Source organism: Pseudophryne corroboree, chromosome 8, assembly GCF_028390025.1.
Source record: "Pseudophryne corroboree isolate aPseCor3 chromosome 8, aPseCor3.hap2, whole genome shotgun sequence".
NCBI classification, from domain to species: Eukaryota; Metazoa; Chordata; class Amphibia; order Anura; family Myobatrachidae; genus Pseudophryne; species Pseudophryne corroboree.
Window position 1 is genome coordinate 54311466 of NC_086451.1, and position 16234 is coordinate 54327699.

General features: G+C 48.0%; 1 protein-coding gene across 1 annotated transcript; it reads right to left on the reverse strand.

The window, feature by feature from the left end:
• Positions 1-11916: 11916 nt before the first annotated feature.
• Positions 11917-14896, reverse strand: TMEM187 (transmembrane protein 187). Its single transcript, XM_063936389.1, has one exon. The coding sequence runs from the start codon at positions 14762-14764 to the stop codon at positions 13967-13969; it is 798 nt and encodes a 265-aa protein (XP_063792459.1). The 5' UTR covers positions 14765-14896; the 3' UTR covers positions 11917-13966.
• Positions 14897-16234: the final 1338 nt, after the last annotated feature.

Consider the following 16234-nt stretch of genomic DNA (forward strand, 5'->3'; position numbering starts at 1 on the left):
GGGCAATAAGCAGCCCTCCAACTGCTATTGAATTGCACATGACAGCATTCCCTGGACAGCTTTAACATGGCCAAATAGCAAAACTGTGGCAGGGCATGCTGGGATGTGTAGTTCTACAGCAGCTGGAGGGCTGCTTTTTGCTCACCCCTGCTAGTATTCAGATATTGCCACCTTCTCTATACTTCAAAAGGAGCGATTATTTCATCAATCACACTTTGCCAATGGGCAGCAGGCAGACAGAGCAGGACAGACGCTGCGGACAGTCTCCGCTTTTAGTATAATCATCTAGTAACCTTTACAGTATAACAAAGATGTTCCATAATGCATAATCATTCACATCAGACACACACACGCCACGTACCACTCCATGGGGAAGAAGATGGCGCTCTTGAGGAGCGGCGATGGATAACAAGTTGAGGTCTTGCCACTGATTTTCAATGGTATTACAGCCAGCACTTGGACCAGGCTACTCAAGGACATCTATTGTCCTCCCATTGCAGTGTGCTTTAGATCATTGCCCTGTTGAAAGACTGACTTCTTCCTCCCCAGTTTGAGCATTTTGGCAGAAAGTAGCAGGATTTTATACAGGATTTGTATAAAATTCACCATTCATCTTCCCATCGAGATACATATCTGTGTGTGTCCAGCAAAGAACAGCTGGAGTCTGTTCATGTTTTATAAAAACATTGAAACGTGCCGTCCAGCGTGACGTTGTCCTAATTTTCTGCAAGTTCCTACGCGGTCGTGTATGCCTCTTGGACACATTTAAATGCACTTACTCCCAGATACAGAAGATTAGGGCTGGCTTGTGAGCCACACCCAAAACGGCCTTATAGTGTATATCCTTGATTGACAGCAGCCATGACGACATTTTCTAACAAAAAAAATATGCCCATGCTCCGTTGTACTCATACACATACCTACCTACTGTAATAGTTTCATATCCCAGAGAGACCCAGAGAAGAGATGCAGGTGGGCGGTGATGGAGGTGTAGCTTACCATTGTTAATGGTCTTTCTGCAAGGTTCATTGGGTTCCACAGGGAAACATTGGGGTGTAGAGCGGGACCTTGGATCTAGAGGCACCATCAGGCAAAGCTCTGACTGTCCCAGGATGCATTGGGGCCTCCTCTATAACCCCGCCTCCAGGGATGTCCTAAAGCAGTTCCTCAAGGGAGGGGAAGTGCCTTAGCGAATGTGAGAATCCGGCGTCCAAAGGAAGCATCTTGGGAGGCAAAGCTATCAAAGGCATAGAACCTAAGAAACGTTTTCACAGAGGACCACGTAGTCACCTTGCTCAACTGTTCTAGGAACGTGGCACGGCGGGCCACCCAGAAGGTCCAACAGACCGGGTAGAATGGGCCTTAATAGAAGCGGGAGCTGGAAGACCAGTTTGCTCGTAAGCATGTGCAATCACCAATCTAATCCATCTGGCCAAGGTTTGCTTGTTCGCAGGCCAGCCACGTTTGTGGAACCAAACTGGACAAAGAGGGTATCCAAACGCCTAATGGAAGCAGTCCTGTCCACATAGACACGGAGAGCCCTTACCACATCTAAAGAACGTTCTTTGGTTGACAAGTCCAAAGAGATAAAGGCCGGGACCACAATCTCTTGGTTAAGCTGAAAGGATGACACCACCTTAGGGTAAATAACCGGGCCGAGTTCGTAGAACTGCCCTGTCATAGTGAAAAATCAGAAAGGGTGAATGACAGGACAAAGCGCCTAAGTCCGACACCCAACTTGCAGAAGCAATAGCCAGCCCATGAGGCAGCTATAGTGGGTCTAGGAATAGCCCCTGTAAGGGAATATACAGATTTCAGGCACCCTTCAACACGCTTATCTGTTGGCTCCCTCAGTGAGGTGATAGTGGTGACAGGTAGAGTGGATGACACCACTGGGTGGGTGACATGAGAATCCACCGGCGGTGGAGTCTCCCATTTGTTACACAACTCCACAGGGAGAGGGTAGCGAGCCAAGGCCAGTTTAGGAATAGGGAATTTCTTCCCTGGATTAGACCAGGGTTCCTGTCTGAAGTCCACCAAATGGTCAGAATGAAGTCAAACAGTTTTAACCACCATCTGCTGTTTAAACTTATCAGTTTTCTTTGCCACGGTAGTGGAATCCTCCTCATCTGTGATTTGAAGGCTATGCTTAAGAGCAACCACCAGGGCAGGGACATCAATCAATAAGGGAGATTCCTCGTCAGTAACACAGGATTTTGTGTCTGACAGGACCATATGCTCCCCCTCCTCTTCAGATGAGACATCAGAGAGGTTTGCATACTGTGACAAGGAAGCATCCCACTTAGAGGAACCAGGGGCAAGGGAGTGACCTGAGGTAGATTTCTGTCTAACAAGAGACTGGTTTAGTTGCTGCAGTTGGTTAGACAAATTTTCTGCCCAAGGCGGGACAATTTGTGGTGGTAATGGCACAGGTGGCCCCATAGGGGGCACAAGGTGCTCCACCAGAGTACCCAGCAGGGTAGTGAAAGCTGCCCTTGGTGGCTCCTGACTAGGTGCAGGGGCTGCGGACTGACTGGGAGGTGCATGACAAGAGGTACAGAGACCCTCATGCAATAATTCCCCCTCTGTGAAATCCGCAGAGCATGCTCTGCATTTTGCAGGAGCTTATGCTGATTTGCTGCCCTTTCTGTTAGACATTGCACAATGTAAACTATGGGCTTATACAGTACAATTATATTAGCCAGGCAAATTCAATAACCTGTGGAATGAAACAACAGGGAATATTGTGACTGTAACACAGACGTAATATATTTATATAAATACATAGATAAACTCTGTGCACAACTATATTATTTGACCCAGACGCACCTAGCCCAGGGTACAGAATATGGGGGCTAATTCAGACTGTATTGCGGAAGCGATCGCAGGCTGAATTTTTTTGTGGAGTGCGCCCGCTACTGCACATACGCACCCCGGAAACCCAGTGAGATGCTAAAAGCATCTCTGGGCTGCGATCGCCTCTGCCTGATTGACAGGCAGAGGCGGGAGGGGGCGTGCCAATGGCATGTGAACGCCGTTGGTGGGGCGTGGTCCGGACATTGGTGGCTAGTCTGGACCGTTGGCGGGGGGGGGGGGTCAGCGGCGGCTGCATGACGTCACATGCAGCTGATACGGCGAGTAGCGGCCTGCCAGCGCGTAGGAGCGGTGCTGGCAGGAAGCTACTCTCCTGTGTGTGTGTGGGGAAGGGGAAGGGGGGGGGGGGGGGGTAGGGCCAGACATACTGGGTGGACTAGCCCTGTGCTGCGCGTCCCTCCGCATGTCAGAGAAACTGATCGTAGATGTGCTAAATTTAGCACATTTACGATCAGGTCTGAATGACCCCCATAGTGACAGTAATAGCTGGGAAACACTGAAAGTGAAACCACACAATAGATTGGATGGATGCTGCAATGTACACCTTTTCTCAACGCTGTCTCTACATTCACTTGAGTATCCTACATGTCTTAAAGTCTCAGCGCTGTACACAGACGGCTTTACATGGGAAACCTTGCCTTGCAATCCCGGATACCTCCTGCAGCTATGCTTTTAAGATGGCAGCCAGAGTCTTTGTGAGGGAGCTCCAGGGTGGAAAATCTGCAAGAAGATGGTGCCCTGCGCTGGGGGAGGGGAAGCAGGTCAAGTGCCGCCTCCCCTATGCTGGTCTTCCACCCCAGGTACTATGGAGCCCTATTAAATTGGTGTTAATACACCTGACCTGCGCTCCGGTGCCCTGGTGGTCTAGTGGGGTCCTTGCCCAGTGACAGTGTAAATGCCAGTGCCGCGGTCCATCTCCCCAGACCGCGGACAGATGCGATTTAATGGTGGGTGCTGCCTAGGGGATCCTCTTTCCTCCTCCCTGTAGCAGCCACGTGATCCCGGAGAGCAGTCTGCAACTGTGCCTAGGTTGGGACTTCTCCACCGCAGGTGCCCAGGAACCAGGCCAATGGGAATGTGTGGCTTCGCTTGGGAGGTGATGGAGCTGCAGCACTGAATGTCTCTTTCTTCAAATTATAAAGCTTTCAGGTGCACCAACTCAAAACTGAGCTCTCAGTGCCTGGATGCGGGGTTATTCCTGGGACAGCTAAAGCTTTATCTGATGGTGTCTCTAGATCCAGATCCACTCTACACCCCGATGTTTCCCTGTGGAAACCACTGTAACCTGCTGCAGACACTGTATTTTAGATGTGAATAACCTTTTTAAAGAGTGAGTAATTGGTTTCAATAAGCCGCACACCAGGTGTTTACTAGGTGGACTAAAAAAAATGTAATTAATTAATTAAAGCCTGCTTATTGGGAGGATAAGGCGGACTAGGGATGGCCATCAATCATCAATGTTGGAGATCCAATAGTTCTCCCCCATCTACAGCACAGAGCACTGCTTTTTTTTATTTTTATTTTTTTGAGGACCAGATTTTAGAAATGCTGCTGTAGGTGCTTCTTTATAAGGTGACACAATACCAAAAGCGGCATTCCAACACATTCTCCCGGTAAGTATTAGGGTTAGGCTGTGGGACGGGAGGGTAAAGATAATAAGAATTTACTCACCAGTAATTCTATTTCTCGTAGTCCGTAGTGGATGCTGGGTACTCCGTAAGGACCATGGGGAATAGACGGGCTCCGCAGGAGACTGGGCACTCTTAAAAGAAAGATTAGGTACTACATCTGGTGTGCACTGGCTCCTCCCTCTATGCCCCTCCTCCAGACCTCAGTTAGGGAAACTGTGCCCGGAAGAGCTGACATTACTAGGAAAGGATTTGGAATCCAGGGTAAGACTCATACCAGCCACACCAATCACACTGTACAACTTGTGATAACCATACCCAGTTAACAGTATGAACAACAAATGAGCCCCATTTAACAGATGGCTCATAACAAAACCCTATAGTTAGGCAATAACTATATACATGTATTGCAGAAAGTCCGCACTTGGGACGGGCTCCCAGCATCCACTACGGACTACGAGAAATAGAATTACCGGTGAGTAAATTCTTATTTTCTCTGACGTCCTAGTGGATGCTGGGTACTCCGTAAGGACCATGGGGATTATACCAAAGCTCCCAAACGGGCAGGAGAGTGCGGATGACTCTGCAGCACCGAATGAGCAAACTCAAGGTCCTCCTCAGCCAGGGTATCAAACTTGTAGAATTTTGCAAAAGTGTTTGATCCCGACCAAGTAGCAGCTCGGCAAAGTTGTAAAGCCGAGACCCCTCGGGCAGCCGCCCAAGAAGAGCCCACCTTCCTCGTGGAATGGGCTTTTACTGATTTAGGATGCGGCAGTCCAGCCGCAGAATGAGCCTGCTGAATCGTGCTACAGATCCAGCGAGCAATAGTCTGCTTAGAAGCAGGAGCACCCAGCTTGTTGGGTGCATGCAGGATAAACAGCGAGTCGGTTTTCCTGACTCTAGCCGTCCTGGAAACATATATTTTCAGGGCCCGGACTACGTCCAGCAACTTGGAATCCTCCAAGTCTCGAGTAGCCGCAGGCACCACAATAGGTTGGTTCAAATGAAACGCTGATACCACCTTAGGGAGAAATTGGGGACGAGTCCTCAATTCTGCCCTGTCCATATGGAAAATCAGATATGGGCTTTTACAGGACAAAGCCGCCAATTCTGACACACGCCTAGCTGAGGCCAAGGCCAACAGCATGACTACCTTCCACGTGAGATACTTCAACTCCACGGTCTGAAGTGGCTCAAACCAATGTGATTTTAGGAAATCCAACACTACGTTGATATCCCAAGGTGCCACTGGAGGCACAAAAGGGGGCTGAATATGCAGCACTCCCTTAACAAACGTCTGAACTTCAGGCAGTGAAACCAGTTCTTTTTGAAAGAAAATAGACCGGGCCGAAATCTGGACTTTAATGGATCCCAATTTTAGGCCCATAGTCACTCCTGACTGTAGGAAGTGCAGAAATCGACCCAGCTGAAATTCCTCCGTTGGGGCCTTCATGGCCTCACACCAAGCAACATATTTTCGCCATATGCGGTGATAATGTTTTGCTGTCACATCCTTCCTAGCCTTTATCAGCGTAGGAATGACTTCAACCGGAATGCCCTTTTCCATTAGGATCCGGCGTTTAAACGCCATGCCGTCAAACGCAGCCGCGGTAAGTCTTGGAACAGACAGGGCCCCTGCTGTAGCAGGTCCTGTCGGAGCGGCAGAGGCCAAGGGTCCTCTGAGATCATTTCTTGTAGTTCCGGGTACCAAGTGCTTCTTGGCCAATCCGGAACGATGAGTATAGTTCTTACTCCTCTCTTTCTTATTATCCTCAGCACCTTTGGTATGAGAGGAAGAGGAGGGAACACATAAACCGACTGGTACACCCACGGTGTCACTAGAGCGTCCACAGCTATCGCCTGAGGGTCCCTTGACCTGGCGCAATATCTTTTTAGCTTTTTGTTGAGGCGGGACGCCATCATGTCCACCTGTGGCCTTTCCCAACGATTTACAATCAGCTGGAAGACTTCTGGATGAAGTCCCCACTCTCCCGGGTGGAGGTCGTGCCTGCTGAGGAAGTCTGCTTCCCAGTTGTCCACTCCCGGAATGAACACTGCTGACAGTGCTAGCACGTGATTCTCCGCCCATCGGAGAATCCTTGTGGCTTCTGCCATTGCCATCCTGCTTCTTGTGCCGCCCTGTCGGTTTACATGGGCGACAGCCGTGATGTTATCTGACTGAATCAGCACCGGCTGGTTTTGAAGCAGGGGTTCTGCTTGACTTAGGGCATTGTAAATGGCCCTTAGTTCCAGAATATTTATGTGTAGGGAAGTCTCCTGACTCGACCATTGTCCTTGGAAGTTTCTTCCCTGAGTGACTGCCCCCCAACCTCGGAGGCTTGCATCCGTGGTCACCAGGACCCAGTCCTGAATGCCGAATCTGCGGCCCTCGAGAAGATGAGCACTCTGCAGCCACCACAGCAGAGACACCCTGGCCCTCGGGGACAGGGTGATCAGCCGATGCATCTGAAGATGCGATTCGGACCACTTGTCTAACAGATCCCACTGAAAGATCCTTGCATGGAACCTGCCGAAGGGAATTGCTTCGTAAGAAGCTACCATCTTTCCCAGGACTCGCGTGCAGTGATGCACCGACACCTGTTTTGGTTTCAGGAGGTCTCTGACCAGAGAGGACAACTCCTTGGCCTTCTCCTCCGGGAGAAACACCTTCTTCTGTTCTGTGTCCAGAATCATGCCCAAGAACAGCAGACGCGTCGTAGGAACCAGCTGCGACTTTGGGATATTCCGAATCCAGCCGTGCTGTTGCAGCACTTCCTGAGATAGTGCTACTCCGACTAACAACTGCTCCTTGGACCTTGCCTTTATAAGGAGATCGTCCAAGTATGGGATAATTACAACTCCCTTCTTTCGAAGGAGTATCATCATTTCGGCCATTACTTTGGTAAATACCCTCGGTGTCGTGGACAGACCAAACGGCAACGTCTGGAATTGGTAATGGCAGTCCCGTACCACAAACCTGAGGTACTCCTGGTGAGGTGGGTAAATGGGGACATGTAGGTAAGCATCCTTGATGTCCAGTGACACCATAAAATCCCCCTCTTCCAGGCTTGCAATAACCGCCCTGAGCGATTCCATTTTGAACTTGAACTTCCTTATATAAGTGTTCAAGGATTTCAGATTTAGAATGGGTCTTACCGAATCGTCTGGTTTCGGTACCACAAACATTGTGGAATAGTAACCCCGTCCCTGCTGAAGGAGGGGAACTTTGATTATCACCTGCTGAAGGTACAGCTTGTGAATTGCAGCCAGTACTACCTCCCTTTCCATGGGAGTAGCTGGCAAGGCTGATTTGAGGTAACGGCGAGGGGGAGACGTCTCGAACTCCAGCTTGTATCCCTGAGATACCACTTGTAGAACCCAGAGATCCACCTGTGAGCGAACCCACTGGTCGCTGAAGTTCCGGAGACGGGCCCCCACCGCACCTGGCTCCACCTGTGGAGCCCCAGCGTCATGCGGTGGACTTAGTGGAAGCAGGGGAGGATTTTTGTTCCTGGGAACTGGCTGTCTGGTGCAGCTTTTTCCCTCTACCCCTGTCTCTGGGCAGAAAGGACGCGCCTCTGACCCGCTTGCCTTTCTGAGGCCGAAAGGACTGTACTTGATAATACGGTGCTTTCTTAGGCTGTGAGGGAACCTGAGGTAAAAAAGTCGACTTCCCAGCTGTTGCTGTGGATACGAGGTCCGAGAGACCGTCCCCAAACAATACTCACCCTTATAAGGCAAAACTTCCATGTGCCTTTTAGAATCTGCATCACCTGTCCACTGCCGAGTCCATAATACTCTCCTGGCAGAAATGAACATTGCATTAATTCTAGATGCCAGCCGGCAAATGTCCCTCTGTGCATCCCTCATATATAAGACTACGTCTTTAATATGCTCTACAGTTAACATTGATTCCCTTGACAGGGATACTATTTTGCTATCTGACAGGGAATCAGACCAAGCTGCTGCAGCACTACACATCCATGCTGAAGCAATAGCAGGTCTCAGTATAGTACCTGAGTGTGTATATACAGACTTCAGGATAGCCTCATGCTTTCTATCCGCAGGCTCCTTTAAGGCGGCCGTATCCGGAGACGGCAGTGCCACCTTTTTTGATAAGCGTGTGAGCGCCTTGTCCACCCTAGGGGATGTTTCCCAACGCAACCTGTCCGTTGGCGGGAAAGGGTACGCCATTAGTAACCTCTTAGAAATCACTAATTTCTTATCTGGGGAACACCACGCTTCTTCACACAATTCATTTAACTCATCAGATGGGGGAAAAGTCACTGGCTGCTTTTTCTCCCAAACATAATACCCTTTTTAGTGGTAACCGGGTTAATGTCAGAAATGTGCAACACATTTTTCATTGCCGTAATCATGCATCGGATGGCCCTTGTGGATTGTACATTTGTCTCATCCTCGTCGACACTGGAGTCAGACTCCGTGTCGACATCTGTGTCTGCCATCTGAGGTAGCGGGCATTTTTGAGCCCCTGATGGCTTCTGAGACGCTTGGGCAGGCGCGAGCTGAGATGCCGGCTGTCCCAAAACTGTTACGTCATTGAAGCTTTTATGCAAGGAGTTGACTCTGTCGGTTAATACCTTCCACATATCCATCCACTCTGATGTCGGCCCGCAGGGAGCGACATCACACTGATCGGCACCTGCTCCGCCTCCACGTAAGCTCCTCCTCAAACATGTCGACACAGCCGTACCGACACACCGCACACACACACAGGGAATGCTCTGACTGAGGGCAGGACCCCACAAAGTCCTTTGGGGAGACAGAGAGAGAGTATGCCAGCACACACCAGAGCGCTATTTATAACAGAGGGATTTACACTAATACAAAGTGAAATTTCCCCCAATACCTGCTTATATTACCTTTTGCGCCTAAATTTATGTGCCCCCCCTCTCTTTTTTACCCTTCCCGTAGTGAATACTGCAGGGGAGAGCCTGGGGAGCGTCCTTCCAGCGGAGCTGTGAAGAGAAAATGGCGCTGGCTGTGCTGAGGAAGATAGCCCCGCCCCTTCAGCGGCGGGCTTCTCCCGCTTTTTTAATAATCTTTATGGCAGGGGATTTGGCACATATACAGTTAATAACTGTATTATGTGCATTTTGCCAACCAAGGTATACATATTGCAGCCCAGGGCCCCCCCCCCAGCGCCCTGCACCCACCAGTGACCGGAGCGTGTGGTGTGCTGTGGGAGCAATGGCGCACAGCTGCAGTGCTGTGCGCTACCTTATTGAAGACCGGAGTCTTCAGCCGCCGATTTTCTCCTGGAATCTTCCGTCTTCTGGCTCTGCAAGGGGGACGGCGGCGCGGCTCCGGGAACGGACGATCGAGGTTGGGCCCTGTGTTCGATCCCTCTGGAGCTAATGGTGTCCAGTAGCCTTAGAAGCACAAGCTAGCTGCAAGCAGGTAGGTTTGCTTCTCTCCCCTCAGTCCCTCGTAGCAGTGTCTGTTGCCAGCAGATCTCACTGAAAATAAAAAACCTAACAAATACTTTCTTTTTTAGTGAGCTCAGGAGAGCCCACTAAGTGCATCCAGCTCTGGCCGGGCACAGATTCTAACTGGGGTCTGGAGGAGGGGCATAGAGGGAGGAGCCAGTGCACACCAGATGTAGTACCTAATCTTTCTTTTAAGAGTGCCCAGTCTCCTGCGGAGCCCGTCTATTCCCCATGGTCCTTACGGAGTACCCAGCATCCACTAGGACGTCAGAGAAAATGGTTAGAGTACTTACCAAAATGTTGGGATTATGACAATCTGGTTGCCACTGTAGGTATTTTGACCGTTTGCATCCTGACTGTCGGGATCCCGTACCCAACCCCCACAAAGTGTCCATAGCACCGTACAAGGGGTAAACGCAGAGCACCTCAGAATTACAGTGCATACTGTATATACAATATACAATGGTTAACAGCGTGAGTACAAAGTAGAGATTAAAATAATACGCAACAACACATGACAGATGAGAGACGGGCAAACAGGACCACAAAATGACAATTACAAGTAGGCAATGTAGACGTTAATGGGTGTGATGTCAACCAAGCCACATGGCAGACAGAAGAATTTGGCCTAAGACATGGAATAGTTATGCAGCACAAAATGGAAGGATGCAGCTTGAGTAAAGCACGGACAGACCCAACTCAACTCCAGACATGGGGTCCACTTAGTATGTGAATAGTCCCAAAGCAAGCCAGCAGGGACAATCTGAATTCACATGGGACATGCAGTTAACTGGATGTAGGTCACAGATGTATTTACCTGTCTGCCTGTTGCATGGCGAATGGGCAGGGCCAAGGATGAACTGGAGCAGAGCATGCTTGAATGCTGGAGGACAGCACAGACCACTAGAGATGCATCATACCTCCCAAATGTCCTGATTTAGAAGAGGCAGTCCCAAATTGAGGGCTCTGTCTTACTGTTCAGACCTCTGACACCTTTGTGGCAAGTCTTGTTCACCACTGCCCTGCTGTTCAGAGCATCAGTAAACAAGGGAGGTGGCAATGGGTGTTTGGTGGGGAGGATGGAAAAGGATGGCAGAAGCAGTAGACGTGTCTCCATCATGATGTCATTATGTCCTTTCTCAGAATCTGTCTGGATTCAGAGATTTGCAATGTTGGGAGGCATGTGAAAACAGAAGGTATTCATATGTTCATAGGCGTTGGATATGAAATACCGATAGACGTGATGCCAGCTGTCTTTATACTGGCAGCGGCATCCCGCCCGCCTGTATGCCGGCAGCGGGGTGAGCGCATGGAGGCCCCTTGCGGGTTCGCTGCGGGCACGGTGGCTTGTGCACTCGCCACAGGTTCTAGTCCCACTCTATGAGTGTCGGGGACACCCATGAGTAGGAATAGGCCTGGTGAGGCTGTCGGCATTCCCGGGTGTTGGGATTCCGGTGTCGGGATCCTGAACGCCGGGATCACGACAGACGGGATTGTAACTACACCCCCCTCATAGACAGGCTATAACAATCATAAGTACAATAAAGCATGGAAATATACAACGAAGGATGTCATGCTCACCCTAGAAAGTCTTAGTGGATACATGCTCATTTTTATATGTCAATCAGGCCAACACATGTTTTTCAGATTGGGCACCGTGTAACCTATTTTTAAAGTAAGTGATATAAAACTGTATGGAGATGATTTATGTAACTCAAGCCCACACACCTGCTAACAGCCATGATTTCTGGTTGTCGTCTGTGAATAAAGGCATGGCCTTCCAAATTGGGTGGCTTGAGCCTTGTGCGGGAGATGAGGGGAATAGTGTGACATGTCATAATTGTGTATTTGTGAATGTGTGCACGCAAATAGATGAATACAAAAACATTACCAGCCCATCATAATCTCCTTCTACCTGCATAACGACAATGGGAATATTATGAAATAATGACAAGATGTCTCTCTCTTTTAAAATTCTTCATTTTGCATGTGGACAAAGAAAATGTGATGTTTACACACAATACTTTTTCAATAAACATGAACATAAGCACTGATTTCCACAATTCTTTTACATGTACATTCATTACCAGAGGAGAATTAAAATTCACCTGGTGTAGCGGATGCAGCCTGTGTGTGGATAACACCAATATCCTCTAGAATGTAGCCTACGAATGCCAGGGTGTGGATCATTAGATCGACAGTGTCTAGGTCGGCAATGTTTAGGTCGACCACTATAGGTCGACAGTCACTAGGTCGACATGGTCTATGTCGACAGGTCAAAAGGTCGACATGAGTTTTTCATGGTTTTTTGGTGTTGTTTTCTCCGTACAGTGACCGGGAAGCCCAATTAGTGCACAGTGTCCCCTCACATGGCTCGCTTCGCTCACCATGCTTCGGGCAAGGTGCCTCGCTCCGCTACCGCTGCTCTTGGCACAGATTACCGTTCCAATCGTAGTCCGCGTGGATCGTTAAGTATGAAAAAAATTGTTATTTTTTTTAAAGACTCATGTCGACATTTTTACCTGTCGACCTAGAACATGACGACCTTGAAACCCTGTCGACCTTCAAAACATGTCACCCTTGTGACTGTCGACCTATAGTGGTCAACCTAAACATTGTCGACCTAGACACTGTCGATCTTCAGACAGGATCCCGAATGCCAATGCTTTAGTGATGGCACTGGCTTCTCGAGGATTGTTAGACAAAACACTTGTCAATAATGGTTAAGACCACCATATGTTTGTTCAACTGCATGGAGACAAACCAGGGTTTCCAAAGTTAGATCCCGATGACCTCCCAACAGGTCATGTTTGTAGAATGTCCTGAATCGTAGACAGTGAAATCATTTATTTGCCAGTGTTAGCAATTATCTTGCCTCTTCCCACAGATGGAAATAGAATCTGAAGGGTACTGTACTTGCAGTCTGGAGTTGATAAATACTGTTTTAAATATTAGTCATAGATACTGGTGGAGGAAATTCTTACCCGTCTTTACTAAAAAAAAAAAAAAAAATTCTATTCTCCAAAGCATAAGGGAAACTTTATGTTTTACTCCAAAAAGCAGTAATACTTCCACTTTCTGTTTCTGTGAAGGAAGGGAAGTGCATCGTAACATGGGGCTGTTAGGAACTAATTTTGTGTAGATGCATATTATTATTTTTCTTTAGTTTATACACTGTAGCACCAACTTATTACACAACACCGTACAATTACAGATTATCATTCACAGCTGTCGACTTTACAATCAAAATCCCTTATTACAAGCACTCGCAATATTGGAGCCGGTGTTCAAGTTAGAGGCCAGGTAACCTATGACAACGTTTTTCAACTTTGGGGGTTTGTCAGCAAACCAAAAAAGTTAGCAATTGGGCAAAACCATGTTGCACTGCAGGTGGGGCAGATGTAACATGTGCAGAAAGAGTTAAATTTGGGTGGGTTATATTGGTTCTATGCAGGGTAAATAATGGCTGCTTCATTTCTACACTGCAATTTAGATGTCAGTTTGAACACATCCCATCCAAATCTAATTCTCTCTGCACATGTTACATCTGCCCCACCTGCAGTGCAACATGGTTTTGCCTAATTGCTAACTTTTTTTGGTTTGAAAACAACCCCTTGTCATTAAACCAGACCTCTGGAAGCAAACCCGCACAAAATAAGAGTTGAATTCACAAGGCAGCACACTTGTCATATCTATAAAACGTGTAAAAAAAAACGCGTTGTGTGCATTGTTTTTTTTTTATGTTAATAAACATTCGTCTTTTATTTATTATCATTGATGATGTTTAAATAAGCCCTAAGGTCTTATGGCCTCAGTTACTCCAATCACCTTCTCAATATATTTTTCTCACAAAATCACATATGTATTATTATTTTTTTTATATGGGTCCCGCTCTACTTCCGTCTGGATGTTTAGAATTTATATCAACAGTGATTGCTCATTTCCAGGCCTCCAGATTACAATTTTAAAAACTGAAGAAAATCTGATCAATATTCGAACATATATTTTGAGTCCTTATTCCTTCGATTTCAAGGATCTACGGTGGTCTAGGTGAGCTAAAAAGCAGAAAGCATAATGGAACTGCAAAATGTCACACACTTTGGACCAGAAGTGGCCGGTGAGTCTCTGAAAGAGGAAACATTGGGCCAACCAGTGATCGAGAAGCTTTAGTCCTACAAATCCAAGGGAGGAGATCAGAGCAAAGGCCAAGTATCTCTTTGTGGTAGAATCCCCGTATCTGCTCTGTAATCTCAGCCCAGACACAAATGCCCATAGCATATGTAAAACCAGGGCTAATTCAAATCCTTGCGGGTGAAACATGCTCAAGAAATAGCTGCTCAATGAGAGGAATTCTATTGCCAAGAAGTGTTGACTCTTCCAGTTTCGCAGAATGGCGTTGCACCAAATAATTGCCCAAGCAAAAATAGGCAATGTAAACCACTGATCTAGAATCGCAGCCCATTGGGCCTGGGTCCATATCCTGACCCACTGAACAGGACCATATGCCAGTGCCATCCAGGAAAAGACATTCTTCAGATAAAGTCCAGTCTCGTCCTTGATTCTGATAGCCTTTTCATCCCGGCCTAGCCAGTATATTCCCAGAAGTATATATCCAAGATTGATGATGGAATTGAAAGGCATTGAGAGAAAAGCAGGAAGTTGTGGACTAGGTTTCTCAGCATAGTGGCTATGTCCTAGTTCAGTGCTGACTGTATCCAACACACCTGTGGTCACGATCACCAGGCACCCTGCAAAAGCTGCAGCCACATGACACAAGGACCTATCTTGTTCTAGGAAGCGTGTTATTTTCATGTCTCAACTGTTTTACATTAAACAATGTAGTGAAGCTGATGTACGACGTAATCAAAACGTAGATCCTGCTCACTGACAGCAAGCAGACAAGAACGCCTGTAATGTTTAACCTCCACCCCCATTTGGCTTACAGCAGTTTAGGCACTTCCTGAATGTGGCTAAGCAGAGAGGCGTCCCAGGGCTACAGGCAGCAGGATTGGCCAGTGCATCTGATATGGGTTCTTGTGCACTCTGCTCAGCCAGAGAGGAAGCATTCTGCAAACTGTGCTCTATATGCACTGCTGCAGTCTCAGCTGTACGGCTGTGCTCTGGGGGGTTTTAAACCAGTATATCTTAGATACATGTGTGTGAGCTTGCATTTGATAAATATTATGCACAGAGCTTCTAGATCCACTGAGATGGGTGGAAGGGGAGAGGGTTGATTTAATTGACAAAAGAATAATCTCAAAATAAATAAATGTGTGTTTTTTTTTGTTTGTTTTTTTAAATAAAATTAGCCATGGTGCAAAATAGTTAGCTATGAGTTCAAACACTATACTCCTAATTGTAAGGTGCATACACACGGTGCGATGCAGGAAGTGCCTGATTTTGACTACATGATGTGGCCGGAGCCTGGCACCACTGATATAGTCAATGGGGGTCATTCCGACCCGTTCGCACTCAGCGGTTATTTGCTGCAGTGCGAACGGGCCGGAAGTGCGCATGCTGATGCCGGGCAGCGGCTAGAACAAAGAATAAAGTGATCGCTAGCGCGATCGCAAGAAGATTGACAGCGAGGAGGTGTTCTGGGGCGTCTACTCACCGTTTTCCGAGCGTGGAGATCCGAACGCAGGCGTGTTCAGGCGTTTGGAGGGCGGATGTCTGACGTCAATCCCGGGACCTTCGCCGCTGGATCCGTTGCACAGGGTAAGTAGGTCTCACCCTGGTCTTGTTTTGCAGGAAACTTTTTTAGCTTAGCAGGGCTGCACAAGCGATCGCAGCACTGCTATGCTAAAATACACTCCTCCATAGGCGGCGTCTAGTTGATCGCACGAGCAGCAAAAAGTTGCTATGTGCGATCAACTCAGAATGACCACCAATGTTGGACTGCCTGCACAGTCTATTTTTCCTTGCGATGCCGTTCCCACGGGACCACACATCGGCATCGCCAGGAGTTTCGACACTGTGCGATATACACTATATTTTCTTCCAATATAGACTTTATAGTCCATATCGGAGGTAAAATCGCACTGTGTGTATACATCTTTACAGGGGATTCAGTAGGATTTCCCAACAGTCAGGATTCCGGCAGTCAAAATACCGACTCCGGAATCCTGACAGTCAAAATCCCGACATCGAGCGGAGCGTGTCCCCTCGCGGGCTATTATACACTATATATTATACACTATTATATTCCCCCTCGGGTATTGGCGTGGATCGGTATTTGGACCGCCAGCATTTTGACTGTTGTCGGGATTCCGGTGTCGGCAT